The sequence below is a fragment of the Uloborus diversus genome, chromosome 7 (assembly GCF_026930045.1).
Source record: "Uloborus diversus isolate 005 chromosome 7, Udiv.v.3.1, whole genome shotgun sequence".
Taxonomy (NCBI): Eukaryota; Metazoa; Arthropoda; class Arachnida; order Araneae; family Uloboridae; genus Uloborus; species Uloborus diversus.
This window is the reverse complement of record NC_072737.1, coordinates 88,085,952-88,107,407: the sequence shown is the minus strand read 5'-3', so window position 1 is coordinate 88,107,407 and position 21,456 is coordinate 88,085,952. Positions and strand designations below refer to the sequence as shown.

Here is a 21,456-nt window from a genome sequence, read left to right as displayed (position 1 = left end):
CAATGGCCGCAGAGCGTTTCCATTCCGAGACCTTAACGGTAGAACCAACCCAACAAATGACAAACAAGTACAGAAAAGCAAGTTAAGTCCTAGAGTTCACGAAACGTTCAGTCTGAGCTCTAGTGTTCACCAAGGAAAAAATATGCAAAGAGTCCCTTTCTTCCGTAAAGACGTATCATTATTGTCAATTTTATGTAAACATAATCAATTGGGTGAAATTATAAAAAACCGTAAATGTACAACCAAATGTGCTGATGTTGATCGGGAAAATTTGAATGAATTTGATGAAAGTGCATTAAATCATGTGGTTTGCCCTTTAACGAAAAAAAGTCTGAAATACGACAAGGAAAGGCAATTACTTGTAAACGAAGAATTGTCAATTGCATATAAGATAGTAGATGGTATTCCTAATATGATACCTACTGAAGCAATTAAGATTGAGCGATCTTCGTAATTAAATATTTTTGTGAAGTCAAAAGTTGGGTATGTATGAACAAAATAGTTTCCAGGATGTAATGTTTTTTTTTTTTTTTTGAAATGTAGTATAATTCACTCAGCAAAAGTATTGGTTCAGCCCTGAAAAACTACCTTATTCAGTCACCCCAGGCTGTGATGTGTGGTCCAGAAAGACAGCAACCCCCCCCCCCTTTTTAATGTTAACAGAACCGTTCCATCACTTTTTCAACTTTTAATGCATGTATCCCCCAGTCTTTGATCCCAATATCTTAGTATTCTTGTATTTGTAAGAGACCCTCAGCTTTTTTACCAGTACTATGATTGGCTTTGTAGTTTTTTTAATGCTCTTTAAAAATTTTAATTATGTTGAATAACACTAAAACTTAAGCCAACTTCTACCACAGTTCATCATACTCTGGGGTAAAAATTCTCGTGTATTCTGAAAACGCATTGGTTTAGTAATAAGTTTTTGGTCAATTTGCCATGATTTCTTAATGAGCATCCAAAATGGCTTCTGGTCTGTACAGATACATTTCCTGCAGATATAATCATCGTAAATCGTTAATTTTTATTAATACTAGCTGACCCAGCCAAGTGTTCCTGTAGCTCAGTAGTTATAATAGATTGAATTAATATTTTGCTCATCATTTTAATACAATCAAATTAATATTTTTAATAACGCTGGAAATAGTCCAGCTGTTTTTAAATTGTATGGGATGGTGAAGAATGGGCGTGTTTGGTCGAAGTAAGTAGACTCAGTAAATTTTCTTACTAATTTTCTATAGTAAAAACAATACTTACTGTTCTTATGCTTAGTAAATTTAGTTAACTTCAACCAAACATGCGCAATTACTTGAAATGATAGATAAAGTATCGGAATGTTGAAATTAAGCACAAACCAACATTGGTCATTCTCAGAAAAATCTGAAATTTGTTTCTGGTTTTTATTATGAAGAATAAAAGTTTAGAAAGTAATTCAAGTGAATAATACAACTGATGGAATATATTGAATTTGCTAAATGAGAAAAAAAATATATTTTTTACTATTTAAATTTTCGTCACAGAATGTGATCTATCACATCCGTGGACTAGAACCACTTATCTTTTTTTGTTTCCATATTTTATCTTTCCTGCATCAAACAAGAAATAAGCTATTTAAGCTACATTTGCGATCAAGTACACATTTCGTACACACTTCTCAAAGATTAGTTAAACTTAATTTTCATATTTATTTAATTACAAATTTAATGATTGTAACCAGAGAAATAGTCACATCTGTGGACAGGAAGAAAGTGCCAATAAATTCTTCTAGGTCGCAGCACCAAACTGTATTGGTTGAAGGATCAACTCTCGAGAAGCCATTTTGTTTAGCAGGACAGAAAAACAGAAGCTTGCTTTGAGATTTCTGTGACTTTTATAGTTTTTGTCCTTGATTTATAAAAAGTAAAGTTCAACTCATCATATCTGTGGCTCATACAAATTTAAAATAACCATATAAAATAATACATTAATTCAATGAATATATAATATTAGATGTAAAATATTTGTTTTTCAACTTTAAAGTCAAAACTTCAAAGGCACATGTTCTTAAAATGCAAAAAATGGTTCTTTTTATCACATCCATGGACATCACATCTCTGGACACAGTTTGTCCATGGATGTGGCACTAATAAAGTAATTTAAAAAACTTAAAATATTTGCTCGCTTGATCTGAACCACTATAATGGCATTTTTACTTTAGAAAAGATTTAACTTAACCTTAAGTATTTAACATATTAGGAGATATTTTATTTTTTGAAAAATCAGCAGCAAAATTCCTGTTTTTTCTAAGAATGACCCACGTAACACCTTTTGAATGCATATTTTATTTATCTCAGCTTTTTAATTATAGTTTGTAATCAATGACTTCTTTGCAAAATATACTAAATAAGTTGATAACATATAAAAATTAAATTTTTTAAATGAGGTAGATAACATTGATTTTGTTTCTATGATTTAAAATTTAAAATCATTCTATGCACTAATTGTGCTGAGATCTGAGATAATTTTAATTAATCCTTGCAATCAGAGAAATTAATGAAGTTAAAATCTTAGTTTTATCGCTACACGTTTGGAAGAATGAGATATTCACATTCATTTTCTTACTAAAAATTTGTAATCTTATATATTATTTTTTATACTGTTTTGAGTTGATATTTATTGCACTAGAATTTTGATGAATTAGCTGTAGCCCTTAGCTCAGTGGTAGTACTTTGCGCTTCCACGCTGCAGACCCCAGTTGGGCTCTGTTGTACCAAACGTGCTTGTAGAATAAACCGTAGGTATTCAGTTGACCACCTGAGGAGAACATCTGCTTTGCACCCCAAAGCTCTCTGAATAGACACTTTGTAGTATTTTTATCTTCCTGTAGATGTAGTAAAATCTTAAAAATACATTAAAATGTATGTAATCATAAAAAAATATGCATTTAAGAACTATAATTTCTAACAGGTGTATACTTCTCCTTGTTAAATATTTTTAGTTTTTGCAATACATTGATTTATTTAACTCTTTTTCTCCAAGAAAAATGGCATCAGTGAAACCTTGTGGGTGCAAGGGGATAAGAACATGCTTGTTATGTGAGGAAGAAGAGTCAATTCAAAACTATATTGAACAGGTAATTCTATTCTTACAATGTATTAAATTTTATTTAAGATGATACTGTCAACTTCTCTCATGGCAATACAGTAGAATACCTTTATAACGCCAACCTATATAACACAATTTTCTATAAACCGGACAACTTTTCAAAAGTAAACAATAGGTTTTGAAGTTTAAAAAATCCCTCTGTCTTGCTTTGCAAACATAAAAATTGTTAGGCAAATTAAATTTTAAAACAGTTTTTCATCTTTCCATCATAATTCAAAGCTTTTAAATGAAAATTATCATTCACAGTCAAAAGAAAATATCAGATGGTTCTTGAAAATTCAGCTGTTATGCAAATCATGAAGCTACCAGAAGTGCAAGACAATTCACTTTCTTTTGATTGTGAAACATATTTATTTGTGAATGACTAATTGTGTATAATTAGTGCTATAGGACTCATTGCAGATAGAACTCATTCTGAAATGCTAATATATAGATATATTCTGAATATTAGTTTCAAAATTTGTGAAATGACCTATATAACACCAAAACCCGTATAACGGAAAAGCTCTGGTCCCAAGGTGTGCGTTATAACGGTCTTCTACTGTAATGCTTTTGTTTTCTTAATCTATAAAGTGCATTTTTCATTCTGCGTCTTTCTTTTTCTTGAAATGTTTAAACTGAGACTCTGATCATTGAGTTCCTGTATCTACCGTTTTCCCACATTTCAGCGATAGATCAAGAATCGGATCATTTTATTTCTATGGTCGCTACACAAAATGTATTTAAAAAACGTTATCAAAATATGCATGTAATATCGTTCTTCAAAAAGTCAATTTCTGGCGTTATTTTTCTCCCATTAAAAATCAAAAGTCAAATGGATTCGTATGGCATACAAACTAAAATACCCAAAACTCTCTCTTTTTCTGGCTACAAACAAGCAGAGGCTCCACTGCAATCGCAAAATGCGAAAATACTATCCAAATTGGGAAAATGGAACACAAGGCATTTTCACTGTTTTTCTCCACTATAATAAGAAAAAGAAGGGGGGGGGGGAAGGTGCATAATCCAAGAGAGGAAGCAAGCATCTCGATATTGAACTTAATCTTATTTATAAATCTTAGCTAACATGTATAAGCTGCTATTAAGTTCAACAATATTTCGTCTTAATGAGCACTATGCCCCCCCCCCCCCCAATGAATGCATTATTGGGGTTTGTAAAAAAAAAATCCCTCAATACTAAGAACAATTCTGAATTTTTCATTTCAAATTAGTGAAAATGATTAACTGTTGTACATTCATTTCTTCAAAGATGTCAAGGCGAAATTTTAGCATTTTGCTAAAGAATTTTTCAACTCACTACCAAACGGCACGAACTTGAAGGTCACAGATCAGGACAAAATTCTGGATTTAGGTTAATTCTTACTAGATATGAACCCAGGTGAGGGGGTTTGACTGCATAGGCCCTAGTGCGGCTGCAACGGTGGCTCAAAGTTGTTATTTGAGTCCAGAAAAGCAATGGTTTTTCTTTTGAAATTAAACTTTTTTTAAACTCTTTTCTGGCATTTGCATTGCAGTATGAGCTAATTAAATGCATTCACAACACAGAATAAATCTCCCCTTCCCGTCCTTTGTTGTACTGAAAAGAGACACTGAATGTCTTGGAAGGGTAAATATTGTCCCTAAGTTTCCAATTTCAATAGAACTCCATTGCAATTCTCTGGAGTCCTGCCAATTAGTGTGGTTCAGACGGCAAAAACTTGAGAGTCACGAATCTGGATAAACTTCTGGATTTAGGTCAATTCGTACTAGATATGAGCCCAGGTAAAATAGTTTAAGTGCAAAGGCTTTAGTTCGGCATCAAGGTGGATCTAAATTTGCTTGTTTGGCTTCAAAACTACAATAGCGTTTTTTTTTTTTTTTTTTTTTTTTGGAATTTGAATTTTGGCACAATATTTGCTCTCCAAACATCTGTCACGTCTGTTGTTAGTACTAGAGTGCCTTGAGAACAGAGTGGCAACAACAGCGGCGTTTTTCCGCCCCGGACAAGAGCGGCAGCAACGAGGAGCAGCAGATGCAACGAGAGAAAATTTTGACCGTTTGGCGATTTGCCACCAAGTGTGAATCGTTATCGCGGTTTTGGCAGCAGACGTGACTTCAGTTTCTGAAGCATTTCACAGAGGCTACTGAGTTTCTCTCCATTCTTTCTTTTCACTTATCCGCCAAAAACAAATACATTCATAAGTTCTAAGAAAAACGAATTGAAAATGATAAGCGACATCACTATTTTCTTTACATATTATGTGTGTGTGAATGAAAACAAAGTAAATGACAAATTTTAAATAATATAAATAATGTGAAAATTAACTTTCACAAGAGAAACGAATCAGAGAAGAGGACCATTACTTTAAAAATCTTAAAAACCCCCAACTGAGTCGCAACTGTAGAATCGAGAGGGAAAATTGGAAATCCTTTTAAAAGCCTTCTATTATTAAAAATCAATGTGAAGTATTTTATTTGCTATTAAATAAAAACTGGCAACATATTAAAATATCATTTTAAAGTCATTGCTTTTAATTTCCTTGTCGTCCAACAATGAATTCGTTTATCAATCGCGTGAATAAAGGCTTAGTCGTTATTAAAATCTGCTTTTAAAAAACGTTATAACTCGAATTCTATGAAATATGGAAGTTTCAAACACATTCCATCAGACGCGGAAAAAATTCTCTTTATTTTGGTATTAAATTAGAAAATTTTTAGCAATGTTTTCACTGCAAAAATTGCGAAAAACCTTTTAGACGGGTTTAATTAATATCTTCGTTAATTAATGTCATCCAAAGATGCAACCTACCTAAAAACACTCTCGATCAGCTCTCCTTTCGAACAAAAGTTTTTTAAAATCGGTCCATCCGTTTAGGCGCTAGAGTGCCACACACAGATACACAAATACACAGACACCTCAAACTTATAACCCCCTTCCATTGTTTGTCAGGGGTTAAAAATGAGTCTTCTTGGGGGGAAAAAAAGCTATGATAATTTTTTTTCAACGAGAGAAAATTCGAAAAATAAATAATGAATTTCCATTGCTTATTGTAACGTGCATTTAAAAAAAGTTCCTCTTGAAGCAAATTAGGAAACATATATCTGTAGCTGGGCAGTTCAAGGCAAATCACCCGATTCAAGATCGAGACTTTTGCACTATCTTACTCAACATTTTAAACTCTATTTAGAAGTTCAAGAAGAATTACATGCGAAAATTTCAATGAACTAATTTTCAGTCTATAAGCTCATAAATGGCAATCCAATCGAGTAATAAAAATTATCAGAAAAGAGAAATTTCTAACTCGTCTCTTGGCTTTGTTTTTGTGACTAAATTCCCTTTCCCTCCCATGTACAGATACATGCATAGGAATAAGCTTAATTAATTTCTGCTATATCTAATTTTTACGAAAATAAGAATTGAAAAGGTCAAAATAACAAACTATTAACTATAGATAACTGAAATGTACTGTTTTAAAAATGTTGAATTGAGAAGTCTTGATAAAATAATTCAATAATAGTTTCCCACTGTATAAATGCAGACAAATTCTAAACAAAATAAATAATTCACTTCGAATGGTTATCGCAACGTATATTTTTTTAAAAAAAAAACTTATTTTTGAAGAAATTAGAAAAAAATAAAAGGTATATTGTCAGTGGAATGCTACAACTAGGTAACTGCAAATTTGCGTAAAGTTGAATGTTTTACGAAATGGTGCTTTAATGATACGTTAATTTCGTAAAAAGATACTAATTCCTTGAGTTTTTTGAAACAGAATGAAAAATACTGAGTTGAATTTGGGTATTTTAGGATATACTCCACACTATGAATATGAATGATTTAAATTAATTTTAAACTTATTTAGTTGTGAACATTCACACTGCGAGTTATTGGAATTGAGTTTCATATTCCCCTCCCCCCTTTATGGTTTCTGTGTGTAAACAATAAAAATGTGCACCAGTTTCAATTTTCTCTACAATGAATCATGAATAATAAGCAGCTTCATAGAATAAACTTTAAATAGTTTCCATATATTAACTAATATATACTTATTTTTCTTACAAACAAGATGCATTTTATTCTCAGATAATTATTTCATTTGAGTAAAAATATTACGGGATGAAACCCATTTACAAGCAAAATTAACTTCTAAATCTGAAAATCAAACACTCCTGAAGCGGAGAATGGTTGCCGCAATGTTAGTGAAGCCAAAAAGCCCGCCAACACTATCGGAATCCAAAATCCCAAGATCAATGATCTATAATTAAATTAATTTCTTGCTTAGAGTTCCAAAAATAATAAAAAGTGATAGCCTATACATTTATGCACTTGAGACATAAGGTGAAATGTCAGTACAAAACTGATTATTCACTAAAAAGCGTTTTTCTGAGACTCGTCCAATCTTCCTATGTTAAGTCTACGAGACTTTCGTCAAGATGCCCTCTGGCGGATAGAGACGCTTCCCCGCTTCTCAAGGGGGGTGTGCTTGTCGTCACTCTGATCATTCAAGGCACTCTAGTTAGTACAGGGGCAGTGAAATTTACTCCATACTGTGATGCGATTAGTAAAGCGATACTGCAATGCAATATCAAGAAAAGAGTGAAAAAAGGTTTATTTCAAAGGAAAACCATTGCTTTTCTAGAGCTAAACTAGAACCTTTGGAACCCCATTACGACCGAACTAAGGCCTATGCAGTCAAACCGATTCACTTGGGTTCATATATAGTGGGAATTAACCTAAATCCAGAATTTCATCCAGATCTGTGACCCTCAAGGTCGTGCCGTTTGGTAGTCAGCTTAAACCTTGCAAACAAGGTAGAAAAAGGGTCTTGACCTTTCTTTTCAAAAATGGCTCCATGATAGCCTTCCTCTTTTTCGTCAAGTGCACACTAGCCTAAATGTTGACATCTTAACCCTTTGCGGCAGGGTGGTTACAAAAAAAGGGCGCCAATTTATTTTTGAAAAATTTCTCTTTCAAACCACAAAAATGACTGCTGACTTGCTATTTTGTTTTTACTTTCTTCTATATCTAATATATAGAAGAAAGTATTGGATTCGTGCAAATTTTCGAATTTTGACGGATTCGAATGTTTTGAGGTGTACTGAGTCCATTTCGACTATTTTTGGAAAATGTCTGTCTGTCTGTGTGTGTGTATGTGTCTCACGTCTGTGTGTGACCAGTTTTTTGTGGCCACTCTACAGCAAAAACTACCGCATGAAATCGAACGAAATTTGGTGCACATATGTGCCCCTATGTGAACTTGTGCCCATTGGTTTTTGGCGCGAATTCCTCCAAGGGGGGTGGAGCAATGGGACGTTTTTTGAGTTACGCGTGCTTGCTATTCCTCAGGAAGTAACTGGCGGAATCAAACAAAATTTGGTCCATATGTTGCCATTAACAGGAACAGGTGCTGATTCAATTTTGGTGTCAATAACTCAAACGGGGGTTGAGCTATAGAACGTTTTTTGTCGTCAATTGTGACTGCTGTATCTCAAGAAATAATGAACGGAATGAAAGAAAAATTTATCGGCAAGTAGCCCTTAGTGGGTATAAGAGCTGATTTTATTTTGGTGTCAATAGCTAGAAAGGGGTTAGCGCAATCGCCCGTTCTTTTTTTCCATTGTGAGAGCTCTATCTCAAGAAGTAATGCTACGTTCTGGTTGAAATTTGGAATATATGTGAATCCATATGTAAACAGGCTTTGGTTCAATTTTGACGCCAATCGCTCCAAGAGGTGTTGATTTTTTTTTTTTTTTTGCGAATAAAAATAGCTTTATTAATGCAACAATAAGAAAGATAAATCGTAATAGATTGTCGTCTGCGTATTTCTCATGATTTTAATTGTATGGAAATGATCGGAAATATTATCTCAATGATTTAAAATTTTTAACTGTTGCCATCTTATGTTTGTTAACAAATAAAATATTTGTAATTAATTCAAGCTAGGCTTTTAAAATAACTTTCAATTTTCGCTCTTTGCTTTGCTTTTGCAATAATTCGGACATTGGGATGGTCGTCAAGTTTTTGCATGCGTAATTTTGTTTTTGTTGGGAATATTGCTTCCTCATCAAGCATGGGGAGGGATCAGAAAAAAAATATATAGAAGAAAGTTTCGTGATGGCCACAACATACTAGTTTGGTTTTGGAGCCTGATACTGTAATCCATACATACCCCATGCAGATTTCAGAAAATGCAGTCAAAAATTCATTCTCTGAAAATCTAACTTTATTTTCCTAAAAATTATGATTTTCCCCCCTTAAAAAAGCAATTATCGGCAGACAAAGAATCTGAAAAGGACGTCACAACATCATACTGTTTCTGCTACTGGGCATATGACAATAAAAAAAAATGACATATTCAACCTTAAACAGTAAAACAAAATGATTTTTAACTTTAAGAAGTAGTCTTTGAAAATTATAAATCACTGTATTGGTATCCTCTGAACATGAATGAGTATTAAAGGGTACTTTTGCTTTTAGGTTAGTTTGTAAGAACATGGATTATAAAACTTTCACCAAATTTGTAAATCCAATTTAAATGTATGTTGTATCAAGGAGTTGGTATGTAATCTTTATTTGTTAATTCATCTTTAGGTGATGTGGGATGCTGTAAGCAAAACTGATAAAATCAGCATTATTAAGACTTACATCAGCAAAAATTTTATAGCAAAGCTACATTTTAAAAAGTTGTATTTTTGTCATTTGCTCATTGCTTTCAGCTCGATGATAAAAAATTTTATTTCTCAATTTAAGCCCTATTCTAAAAAAATATTCCTGAAATTCATGAAAGTTCCAAAAAAATCTTAATATACAGTAGAACCCTTAAAAAATTACAAAAAATTATGTACAAGTGCATAAGAAAGAGTGAATTTACTGGAATTCAAGTTTCACTTTTCCTCTAAAAATTAATGGAGGAGAGTTTAACATTAACATAATTTAAAGAAACAAGTATATATTGTAAAAGTCTTGCTGAAAGTTACATGCACGATTTGCCCATCAAGATATTTATTCAAGTAGGCTCAGGGCCAAAGGAGAGGGCACAACTGCCTAGCTTTTTATATAATAAAACTAATTGTAATTCACAATGTCTTGCATTGTAAATTACGTGACATGAAGCAAATTCATGTAATGAAATACTTCATAATAATTGCTTTATGCTGCAAAATTTTGGAATTACCAAATTTTTGACTTAATTATGATTGGTAAAATAATAAAAAACTTTAAAAAAATATTAAGTGAATTTTATTTAGTTGTGTATTAAAAATGTATAGTATTTAATCTTAACTGTTAATAGTCTAAGTTCATAAAAAAAATTTACTGAGTTAACTCATTGCATGCATAAACTAAAATACCTCCAAAGAGGGGACACCACTATTTAAGGGACAAAATGTCTGGTCCGATTAGTGTCCCTTATTAAGAGGTTCTACTGTATATGTAAACAGCTGGACAGATTTTGATCAATTTTTTTGTGTGTAATTAAGTTGATCCGAGAGTGGCTTAGATTTTGCAATGGATGGAATTGGAAATGTTTTTTTTTAATTAATTAATTTATTTAAACATTGAATGGTTATAACTCCTAGATGATTAATATTTATTTTAACTTGTTGAGCAAGAATTGAAATAAATATTTAACTTGTTGCCAAAGGACAAAAAGAAATTCAGCTCTGCTTTTTGTAGTGAATTAATTTATTTTAACCTATTGTTGAGCAAGAACTGAAATAATTATTTTTTCCTGTTGCCAAAGGACAATAAGAAAGCCAACTCTGCTTTTTGTAATGAAAATTTCCTGCTGTGATATGTCAATTGAGAATAGATAAAATGTAGAGAGAGAGTGAGTGAAACCTTCATTTCTTGAAAGCAATGATTTTAGGTCCCATGATATATTTTAAAGTACTGGAAGAAATAGGGTTTCTTTCACTAGGTTCACACAAAATGTGCCTTCCTGTCGTCGAAGTTGAACCATGTGACAGGATCATTGCCTCAGGTTTTCCTAACCAAATTATCAGAAAGTAGCGTACCTAGCAACATTTGTTCCTCGGGTCAAATCCATCAGAGTTTTGGTGCCACTGACAAGAAGACTTTAAGGATTATCAAACTAATCAGTACATCAAAGGAAAAGATGGTGGAATTTAAAGACGAAACAAATTTTAGTCTCGTCCAGATAAATTACAACAGGGTAGTTCTGTACACATAGGGAGAAGGGGGGGAAGGGGAGGGATTTTCGCTTATTCATGGGGGAACTGTTTTTACCTTTATCATTTTTTAAACGATAGCTTTTCGATTGTTTTAAATACTTTTTCATATGGGGGATGTTGTTGCAAGATTTCCCGTTTGTTCTAGATGGGTAGTTAGTTTTTTACTTTATATCCGAGTACGATTTTTATCCTTTGAGTATGGCCGAAGGTACAAACCAAGCAATCTAAGATGATCTTTCAAGTACGCGGGAAAAATAGTTAAAAACAACTGCTCATTGGGCATTAGATAAATCAAGTTGTAATAAATATTCGCTTTCTGGCACCAAGCATCTTAAGAACAATTTATTTTTACATACTTTTTTCAATAGAATGGTTCAAATACTTGATAGTTTATTGAAATTTTTTAACTTTTCAATTTACGAAGTTTGAACAGAACAACGTCTATCAGGTCCTCTAATATATATATATATATATATATATATATATATATATATATATATATATATATATATATATATATATATATATACTGCTATTAATAGATATTGTTACAGGATTCAGAAGTTTTTACTTTCTGCTCAAAATGTGAACTGTGCTGGCCTAATTGTCCTTCTGTAGACAATCCACCTGTTTATTTGGGAAAATTTAAACTGTATGAAGAGTTTTTAAGCATTGAAGAAGAAGAACGTATTGTTTGTGCAATAGATGAAATTCCGTGGATGCTTTCCCAATCTGGTAGAAAAAAGCAGGTAATAATTTAATTTGTTTAAGCTGTAATTTCATTTTTGAAATTATATCTTGAATATTTATTATTTTTATGTAATACCAGGATTTGTGAATTTTTTTAATTATTATTTGAGAAAAGAAAACTATTATTTGAGAACATTGTTCACCGCGACCTCTCTTGGGCAATGGCATCTACTGTCCGTCCATCACGAGAAAAGCCACCACCAAAATGTCTGCGCCCGTCTACTGCTATAGCAACAAGGTGCGCCTCATTTTTCCATGGAAAGCTTAATGTTGGAAAAACCCGTACGACTGCACAAAAGCGAGCAGACAAGTGGTAAAATGGCACCAAAAAGCCTTCCTGCTAACCCGTGCAGAAAATGAACGAAGTCCATTTCTATGGCAGTAGACAGGCTCAGACTTGACGGCGGGAACTTTTCTCGTGAAAGACACACAGTATGCCACAACACAGACAACACACGCACTCAAGGATGCGGAAAACATAATTTAAATTTAAGATATCAAAAATTCAATTTTTTCTTTCTTTTAAATGTATGTTAATTACTGATGCAGCTGAAAATGCCTTGGTTAAATGATTAGACAAGTAAAGAATGTATAATGCCCAATGTCCTAAGGTCCAAAAATCTACGAGTCTACGTTAAGAAATTTTGTAGGGGTATGTTGTTACAGGTCATCAAGTATGAATATTTTTTACTTCGTTTCTTTTGGAAATTTTATGATAGATCCTAAATATATGGCAGCTTGTGTTGCCTCATTAGTTCTATTGATTGAAAACAATGGAAAAAAAACTTTAATATCTGAAAGGGCAATGAGAAAAATGTACTGGTTGTGATGCTGATCATAGCATTGATATCCTCTCTAGTTATAATTTGCTGTTGCCAGAACCCGCAACAAACAATCATGAATAAAGTAGGAAAGCTTTTTGTTCATTAAGCTACTTTTATTTAGTACCTTATTTTATGAGACCTCTTGTGTGTAAACGGTGAAAAAATATATTATTGTTTGAGCTGCTTATTACTTAGTCATTTGTAATTTGTATGATTTTTTATTCTAGGATTTTGGACCAAAAGTAAATTTTAAAAAGAAGAAAGGAAAAGTTGGTGATTTTAGGGGATTTCCGTACTTTTCCAGGCTGATTGTAGATAGAATGCAACTCCTACCTGAACTTGTTGATTTTCAGCCCATTGAACTTTGTAATTTGGAATATTCTCCAGAGAGGGGTTCAGCAATAGATCCACACATAGATGATTCTTGGATTTGGGGAGAGAGATTAGTAACTGTTAATCTGGTGTCAAATACTGTTCTTACGCTTACGCCTGCAAATTCTAAGTTCTGCAAATGTGATTTAGAATTAAAGCATCACTATCTATATGAAGACATACTCAATTCTAAAATGGATACCATCTCTATTAACACATCAGAAAACTTTCCTACAAATCCAAATAAAATAACATTTTGTGAATACATGAAAACTCATATGTTAGGGTCTAATGACTCCATAATCAGTTCTAAGTTTCAGATTCAGGCTATGTGTAATAATTTTCGATGTACTGAGAAAAAAACAACACCTTCTATCTGTATTAATCTTCCACCTCGCTCGTTATTAGTACTTGCTGGTTGTGCGAGGCACAATTGGTATCATGAAATTAAAAGACAAGATATCAAATCACGTAGATTAGCAATGACTTTTCGAGAACTTGCAAATGATTTTATTACTAATGATGTTGAATCCAAATTTGCAAAAGAACTGTTGAACATTTCTAAGATATTCTGTAATTTTAGTTGATATAACTGTATTCTTACAGAAAATACAATAAAATGCTGTTTTGAAACTATGTTCTTGATTTCTTTTTGTTGAACTTATTTTATATCAACTTAAAATTTAACAAAGAAATTATAACTTTTAGCTGAATGCAACAAACATATGAGATAAAGTATAAACCAGTTTTAACTTTAATACTGTATGTAAGACCAGTCGAACATACTTACAACAAGCCCTGATTTAACGAGAACCCGGATTTAGCAAGGAAATCAGAAATACTTATTTGTACAATGTTAAGTCTATGGGGGCATAAATCGCTTTTAACAAGCAAACTCTGCTTAAAGCGAGCAATATTTTTGTGATTCGTAAAATTTCTATTGATTTACAGCTCCACTTATCCTTTTTTGGTAAATTTTCTTTTTCATTCCAAACTCAATCAAAGTTAGTGATAATCATAAATCCTAAGAACAAGCGGTGACAGAACTTTTTTTTTTATTCGTAGAGTAAAGAAGCATTTAAAAATTATAAATGTGTATATATTTGTATTGCTCAAAAGCAGGTTTCGCCGATATATATCTGATATTTATTTTGAAAATATATTTTGATATTTTCGATATTTATTTTTTCAACTTCGGTATTTTCAGTGTAAAAGTTATATTAATCATATTAATGTTGTTCATTTATTATTAAAATAACCAAAAAGTTACGTACTATATTTCTAAGATGTATTAATACATTATTAATGCAGCAAAGTAATTCTTTTTTGTTTTATATTCATAAAATTATCAGTAATGTTACAATTTCAATTATATTAAAAGTGCCTAATCAAATGTTACATGTTGGTCAGAAAAAAAAGAAATGTCTTATGATTGTGCAGTGACAATGCATATTTTTTATTTCTAAATTATATAACTGTATAAAAGTAGCTAATAGAAGAAAAATTAGTAAAACAGCTAATGCTAAATTAACTCCATTAAAATTGATAAAAATGTGAAATGAAATATTAAATATAAATAATGAAAGAAACCTTAATTTTAAGTCTATATAGTGTAATAATAATTAAAGAGTGATTTGAGGATGCATTTATTATTTTAAAGACTTAAGTTTGTGCTGATTAAAAATATCGGATATATATCAAAATATCGCATGTTTTCGATATTTCGGAAAATATCATGATATTTTTTAACCCTGCACAAAAACGATGACATGATAAAAGAGACATTCAGCCAACTCAAAGCAAAGTAACCAACTTATTCGGTTAAACAGTGATTAAAAAGAAGAAAAAAACAACTAGAAATGAATTTTCACGAGCTCGGTTTTTACGAGCACTCGGTCATAACAAGCAAATATCGGGGTCCCTTTGCGCTCTCAGGGCTCATAGTCCTCCTATATCTCCTATATTTTCACAATTGTCAGATATTCTCCTGTATTTCCTATATTTTCTCACTAACTCCTATATTTTTTTTTTGTTGGATGTTAAATGCTAAAAAAATGCAAAAACATTTGATCCGTTTTTTCTTCTTTCTCCCCTGCACTGTGCACTCTTTCATCTTTAATGTTGGCATATGTTCTAAACGTCTGTTTGATTATTTTTATGAAACATGCAAAATATAGGTGGCTTTACTTGCAACTTTTTACTTGTTTTCAATTACCGTATTTTCGGGATTAAGCGCCGCACCCAGTATAAGCGCCGCATCGAAAATTATCGTCGCCGGAAAAAAAAAATTAATGTACGCGCCGCACCCATTATAAGCGCCGCGCCCGCTATAAGCGCCGCATCCAACTTAACGCAACTTAAAAGCGCAATTTAGACGTTCAGAAACTTGCAATAAAATGAAAATAAAATTTAAAAGAATATAATTAACATAACTATATTATTATTACTATAATTAAAATTTTCGTACTTTGGGAGGAGACATTGGTTGGTTATCCAGAGCGCGGGACGCGGACCCTTCTCCTCATGGCGCTCCACGTTTTTTTAAGTGGTCGGCGCCACTATAAGCACGCTTTTTTCAGTGGGTCGCATCCACTATGGATCGGCGATTCAAAATCCTTCGAAATCGCTGTCCTCGCTGTCGGACGCAAATAGTCCTAGAAAGTCTGCATCGAGCTCCGGGCTGTTTTCCTCGTCATCGGAGCCATCGTCCTCCGCAGCAACATCCGGGACTCGGGGAATGATCTCCGCCTCGGTGAAGCCGGAAATTATGGTGCTCGGCTTTACCGCATTCCAAGCTGCAGCTACCCACTTCGCCACTTCCGCGAACGACGCTTTCTTCAGGTTGCCGCCTTTCGTGTATTCGTGCAGTCCGTTCACCATCCAGGACTCCCATTGTTGACGCATGTGGCTCTTAAAACTGTGATTGGGGGCCAAATCCAAGGGCTGCAACTTTTTTGTAAGCCCACCTGGTATGATGGCCAGGGACGCCAAACATTGCCGCGCCGCTTCCTTCACAGGGTCGGTCTTGTGCGCCGCCATGGAGTCCATAATCAACATTCCACTTGGTTGGAAAAAAGCGCCTTTCCTTTTTCTCCAAACTTCGTTAAACCAGTCTGACATCAGGGCCTCATTCATCCACCCCTTCTCGTTGCAGCGGATGACAACGGTGGACGGGAAAGACTCCTTCGGGACCGTTTTCCGCTTAAAAATCAGCATAGGCTTCAGCTTCTCTCCGCTAGCCGTGCAAGCCAAAACACACGTGAATGATGTTTTTTCATGCCCCGTGGTTGTAATGGCGACGCTCTTCTCACCGGTAGATGTGACAGTCCTGTTGGGAGGGCAGTCGAAAGTCAAAGGGACTTCGTCCATGTTGATAAGCTGATGAGGCTGAAAGTTGTTTTCTTTCTTCAGCTTCTCGACGTAGTCTAAAAACTTTTTTTTCTGCTCCATCCAATCAGCTGGAAGACTCTGCCCCACAGTTGTTCGCTGCCTGACGGACAAATGATTCCGCTTCATGAATCTGAAGCACCAATTCGCGTTGCCTTTGAAGTTGGAAATATTCAAATTAGCAGCGATGCACCTGGCTTCTATTCGAATCCGGACAGTCGAAACGGAAATTCCTTTAGCTCTCTGCTCCACTACCCACTTCTTCAGGTCCCGTTCTAAATCCGGCCAGTGAGCTGATCTTCCTCGTCGGGCACGTTTTGTCTTCGGCATCGCTTCGATCGTTGATTTTTCGGACCTCCAACGCCGAACACATCTTTCATCAATTCCGAATTCCCGGGCAGCAGGACGATTTCCGATCGCTTCAGCCTTAGCGATAACTTCCAACTTGAAAGCTGCAGTGTAACTCTTAAGTCGTTTAGTAGGAGCCATTTCAGATGAAACTCGATGTAAAAACTTTAAGAAAGAAAAGAACGCACGAACGACAGCAAAAGCGACGATGTGAGTGAATAAAATTGGGGATGGGAGACGGAGAAACAAGTTTTCAATTAGTAGGTCACTTGACCACCCCGAGCAACCCACTTTGTTGAAAGGGGTGATTCCCCTTTAGAAAACTGGAAGTTCCACCCCCCTCCCCTGCTAGTCTTGCTAACAAGCTCCTTTCCTTGACCCTCCGTCCCCCTTCGCTTCGATGAGGCTTCCTCGCCGCTCACGTCATTCAGCGCTCACGTGGTTTAGCGTTTCTCTCTATGGTGCAACACCAGCAATCGCTGACTCACCTCCCCTCATGGCTACCCCTCTTTGCTTTGCTTGTCGCTCATTTCGCAAAACGAAAGGGAAAAGTGTGGCGCCATCTATTGGTAAAATGTTCAACTTTTTTGCAAACTCGGATTTTTTTTAAAACTTGATCGGGGAAAAAAAAAAAACACTATACCCGCCGCTCCCATTATATGCGCCGCATCCACATTTTTGAAACTTTTTTTCTTGTATGCGCCGCGGCGCTTAATCCCGAAAATACGGTAATTATTTTTCTTTAAATGATTTTATTTTGTAATTTTAATAGTATAACATGTTAACTTTAAGTGTGCTGCTGTAAAGATTTTGAAATCTTTTAATTTTGTCACATATAATCTTACATGTAGTTCAAATGACCGGTTGTAGCTTAAACGATTGTTTTTTAAAATGGTGTGTTCAGATTTTGGTATCATTTCAACTTTGAGTACTTAAAATGTTTCAAAGCTTGTAGCTCTCTGAAAAATGTTACTATTTTGATGAAAAAAGTGTCATTTTTATAGGGTTTTGTCTGCTTTTTTCAAGTATGTACTTATTTTGTGTGTAGATTTTCCAAGATTTTCAAAAATCAGTCTTAATCTCAGAATTTTTTTTTGGGGGGGTGGGGGTGGGGGGGAGGCTTATTTTCTATCTAATTGGTTACGGTTACATATTGCAGAGGATAATGGATGGTTCTATGCTCCACTAGGGCTCTTCTAACACTCTTATTTGTTTGGCAGATTAGGTCAAATTTATCCTTTATACATGTGTACATATATACGTACGCACAATTAACTGTGGGTTATGGATAATGCCGTTACAGTGAGCGCCAGGTAATTGAATCAGCCACTTTAATGAATATATTCCTCAAAAACGAAACAAAACCCAGTTTTAACTTTAAAAAATTGCAGAATATTCTAATTGAACATGCCGCTTAAATGAATCAAGCATATGAGACTGACCATTTTTCTCTCTCCCCCACAAACGTGATGCCTTAGTGCAGTCTTTTTTTCTTTACCTTCCTTTAGTAAAATAAGTTTTTTTTCTGTAAATAGTGAAATGAAGGTGAGGCAGAGTGTTACACATTTTTTGTAACGATTTTCTCATGATATGTCCAACAAAACCAGTGAGACGAGAGAGACATGGAGTCGATGGGACTTTTCATTGTTATAATGTTAGCATTAAAACTATGAGGTACCAATACCGATGACTAAAGGTAGATTTGACATTTAAAAAAGAATGTCCAAGTACCTAGTTTTAGCAATCAAGAAGAGGTGCGTTTTTCGAAGCACATAAGACAAAATCTGAATTTTAAAATTGCTTTTTCATACTATTTTGTGATAAAATAATTTAAATAATCAGAAAATGGATATTTTTAGTGTGCTGTATATTTCTAAAGATATCTAATTTGACCAAAAGTTTAATAAAGTTCTCTGAAATTGTATGTAGAATTTTTCACGCTTAAAAAAAAAGAAAACACGCACTCATAATTTTGCTTAATTGAATCAAAATTGTATTAAACAACTTTGATTCATATTTATTACAAATTTGACCATGGGTACAAAGACTGATTTGCTCTCACATCTGAGACTCTTCACATTGCTATAACTTCTTGCATTGTAGAATTGTATTGATACTGGCACACTGTGGGTTTTTTTTTTGGTACAATGCTCCAAACATGCTAGATGCTATACTTTTTTGAAGTTCCCATATATTTTCCTACTAAACTCCTATATTTTTCCTTTTAAACTCCTATATATTTTCTTCCACTTGCTATGAGCCCTGCGCTCTTTACAGGCGAGTTCGACTGTATTTAAAACTGCTACTGATACCAAAATTCCACTAGCATTAAGTTTGTCTTTAGAAAAAAAAGTTTTTGGAAGAGAAATATTGGGAGGAAGGAAGTTAAAGCTTATAATATTGGTATTAAGATCAAAGATGTGAAAGGAAATCATTCCAATTAATGAGTAATACATTAAAATGATCAAATTTTGACATGAGTAAAAGCTTTTATGATTTAAAATCTATTGTATAACTTACAAGATAGATTAGAATTTAAGATTTTAAAATAATATTTACTTACTCTAGAATAACTGCCGCCAGCGCTTTCGTGTACAAATCTGTTCCTCCGAAGTACCACATTACAGCGCTGTACTTCAGAGACTTCGCTTAGTGAAAGAAATTCAATTGACGTTCATAGTACGTAAATTGCATTCCTTTAAAACAAAAGATGAAAAAATCATTGCATCAAAATATGCATCGCCTGTCCTTTAATTAATGAGCAGTGAATTAATTTTCAGCATGGGACAGCTCTAGAATTATTTCATTCCCAGTTGGCTGTTCACCTTGTAACTTAACCATTAACCCTGACCGAGGCAAAATCAACGAAGCCGTGGAAACAGAACCAAAGGTCTAATTTGGCATTGTGCCAGAATGCTTTGCTTCAGGTGGTAGTAACGTCCTTGAGAATAAACATTTTAATAAAATCTCCACTAATTAAAGTCTTAGAAAAACAAAACCATCTTAAACATGAGCCAGAAAAGATATTAGATTCTATCGATACCTGGTTTGATCAGCTTCTCTCGCGTTCGGAAGGGGTGACTCACATAGATAGATAAAGATACTCAGTTTTCAATACATAAAATTAATAATATTTTAGAGTACAGTAGACCCTCATTTTACGCGGGGGTTACGTTCCACGGAAATGCCACCTAAATCGAAACCGCTTAAATAAACCCGCGTGAAACGAGGGTTTACTGTAATTTGTTGGTACTTTCTTTACCAACCTTTTTTTTTAACTTACTAATCAATAATTCAAACCTACAATAAATAAAATTTAAATAATAACATCAAATTATTCATGAATTTTATTATAAATAATGTTCAATTATGCATCTTGAAACTTCCAGTTAAGAGTAATTATGACGACACCCTCTAGAGAGTCCTATGGGTGACTTCATAACAAAGTTTGACTTAAGATATTAAAAAATATATAGAATAATGCTTAATATCAAGAAAGTATTACTTCATATTTTAACACTAAAAAAATATATATTTTTTTTCTCCCATTTCCAGTTTGATAACTTTACTAAACTTGTTGAGCTTGGCAATTTCATCTATGCAGCATTTTTATTACATACATAAATATACAAGAAAAACCAACTAAGGTTTTCTAAAAATACATGGAAAAAAATTCAAGTAGCTCTTTTATAATTTTTAATTATCATTATTTTTCAGTCTTTTGAATTTCAAAATAGTCCAAAAAGTATATTTCAACAAAAACTTCATATGCTACCTAATTTGCTTGATTACTTAAGATTTATTGAGATAGATTATGTACCATTGAAACAATGCATAGCATAAAAATATCTTAACACTAGAATATTTAAATGAAAAGAGAAAAAAAAAATAACTTAAGAAGTCCAAGAACACTTAGAGTAGGCATAAAATTGCACTTATACCTGCACACTTTTTGCACCCCTGATAGATGATGCTGTCAGAGCAAGAAAGGAAAATGTATAAAATTACAAAAACAGAAAACATTCATGTGGGGGGGGGGGGGGCGGGGGGCCCAAAGCGGGTAGGACTTCATTTGCCTCCCCCCCCCCATGGTGTGTTAGCAGCGATGAATACATATGTCGTGTTTACCTGAACACTCCGAAGTTATGATCAGTCCCAGCGAAGCAGCAGTAAAGCAGCATGGCGCAACCAGCTTAAAATAAAAAAATTATACATTTCTTTTAAAAAAATGAAATTTTGTAACTTGTGATTAGTAGAAGATCAGCTTATTTTTTTGATTGTCAATAATATTAACTTATTCTGACACTATCCACCTATAAATTACGATGGTTATTCCATTTTTTAATTAGTAATTGTAGGTTAAAATTATTGAAATAAAAAATGTGCCTTTTGGCAAAGCGGGTATAGGACTTAATCATATATTTAATTAAAATTTCTTGACTTGTGTGCTGACTTAGAT

At 33.7% G+C, this 21,456-nt stretch overlaps 1 protein-coding gene across 2 annotated transcripts; it reads left to right on the top strand.

The window, feature by feature from the left end:
• Positions 1 to 63: 63 nt before the first annotated feature.
• Positions 64 to 13,889, top strand: LOC129225979 (alpha-ketoglutarate-dependent dioxygenase alkB homolog 4-like). Of its 2 annotated transcripts, none has more exons than XM_054860550.1 (4): positions 64 to 483; positions 3,019 to 3,112; positions 11,871 to 12,065; positions 13,118 to 13,889. In XM_054860550.1, the coding sequence occupies exons 2-4, from the start codon at positions 3,023 to 3,025 to the stop codon at positions 13,847 to 13,849; spliced, it is 1,017 nt and encodes a 338-aa protein (XP_054716525.1). In that variant the 5' UTR covers positions 64 to 483; positions 3,019 to 3,022; the 3' UTR covers positions 13,850 to 13,889. The 2 variants fall into 2 exon arrangements, with proteins under 2 accessions (XP_054716525.1, XP_054716524.1); XM_054860549.1 differs by lacking the exon at positions 64 to 483 and adding an exon at positions 724 to 1,201.
• Positions 13,890 to 21,456: the final 7,567 nt, after the last annotated feature.

Excerpts from the sequence above, each read along its gene's own strand:
- LOC129225979 (XM_054860549.1), top strand. The coding sequence starts at position 1,173 with ATGGTGAAGAATGGGCGTGTTTGGTCGAA. Across the intron at positions 1,202-3,018 it reads AATGGGCGTGTTTGGTCGAA|AAAAATGGCATCAGTGAAAC; the intron begins GTAAGTAGACTC and ends TTTTTCTCCAAG. Across the intron at positions 12,066-13,117 it reads AATCTGGTAGAAAAAAGCAG|GATTTTGGACCAAAAGTAAA; the intron begins GTAATAATTTAA and ends TTTTTATTCTAG.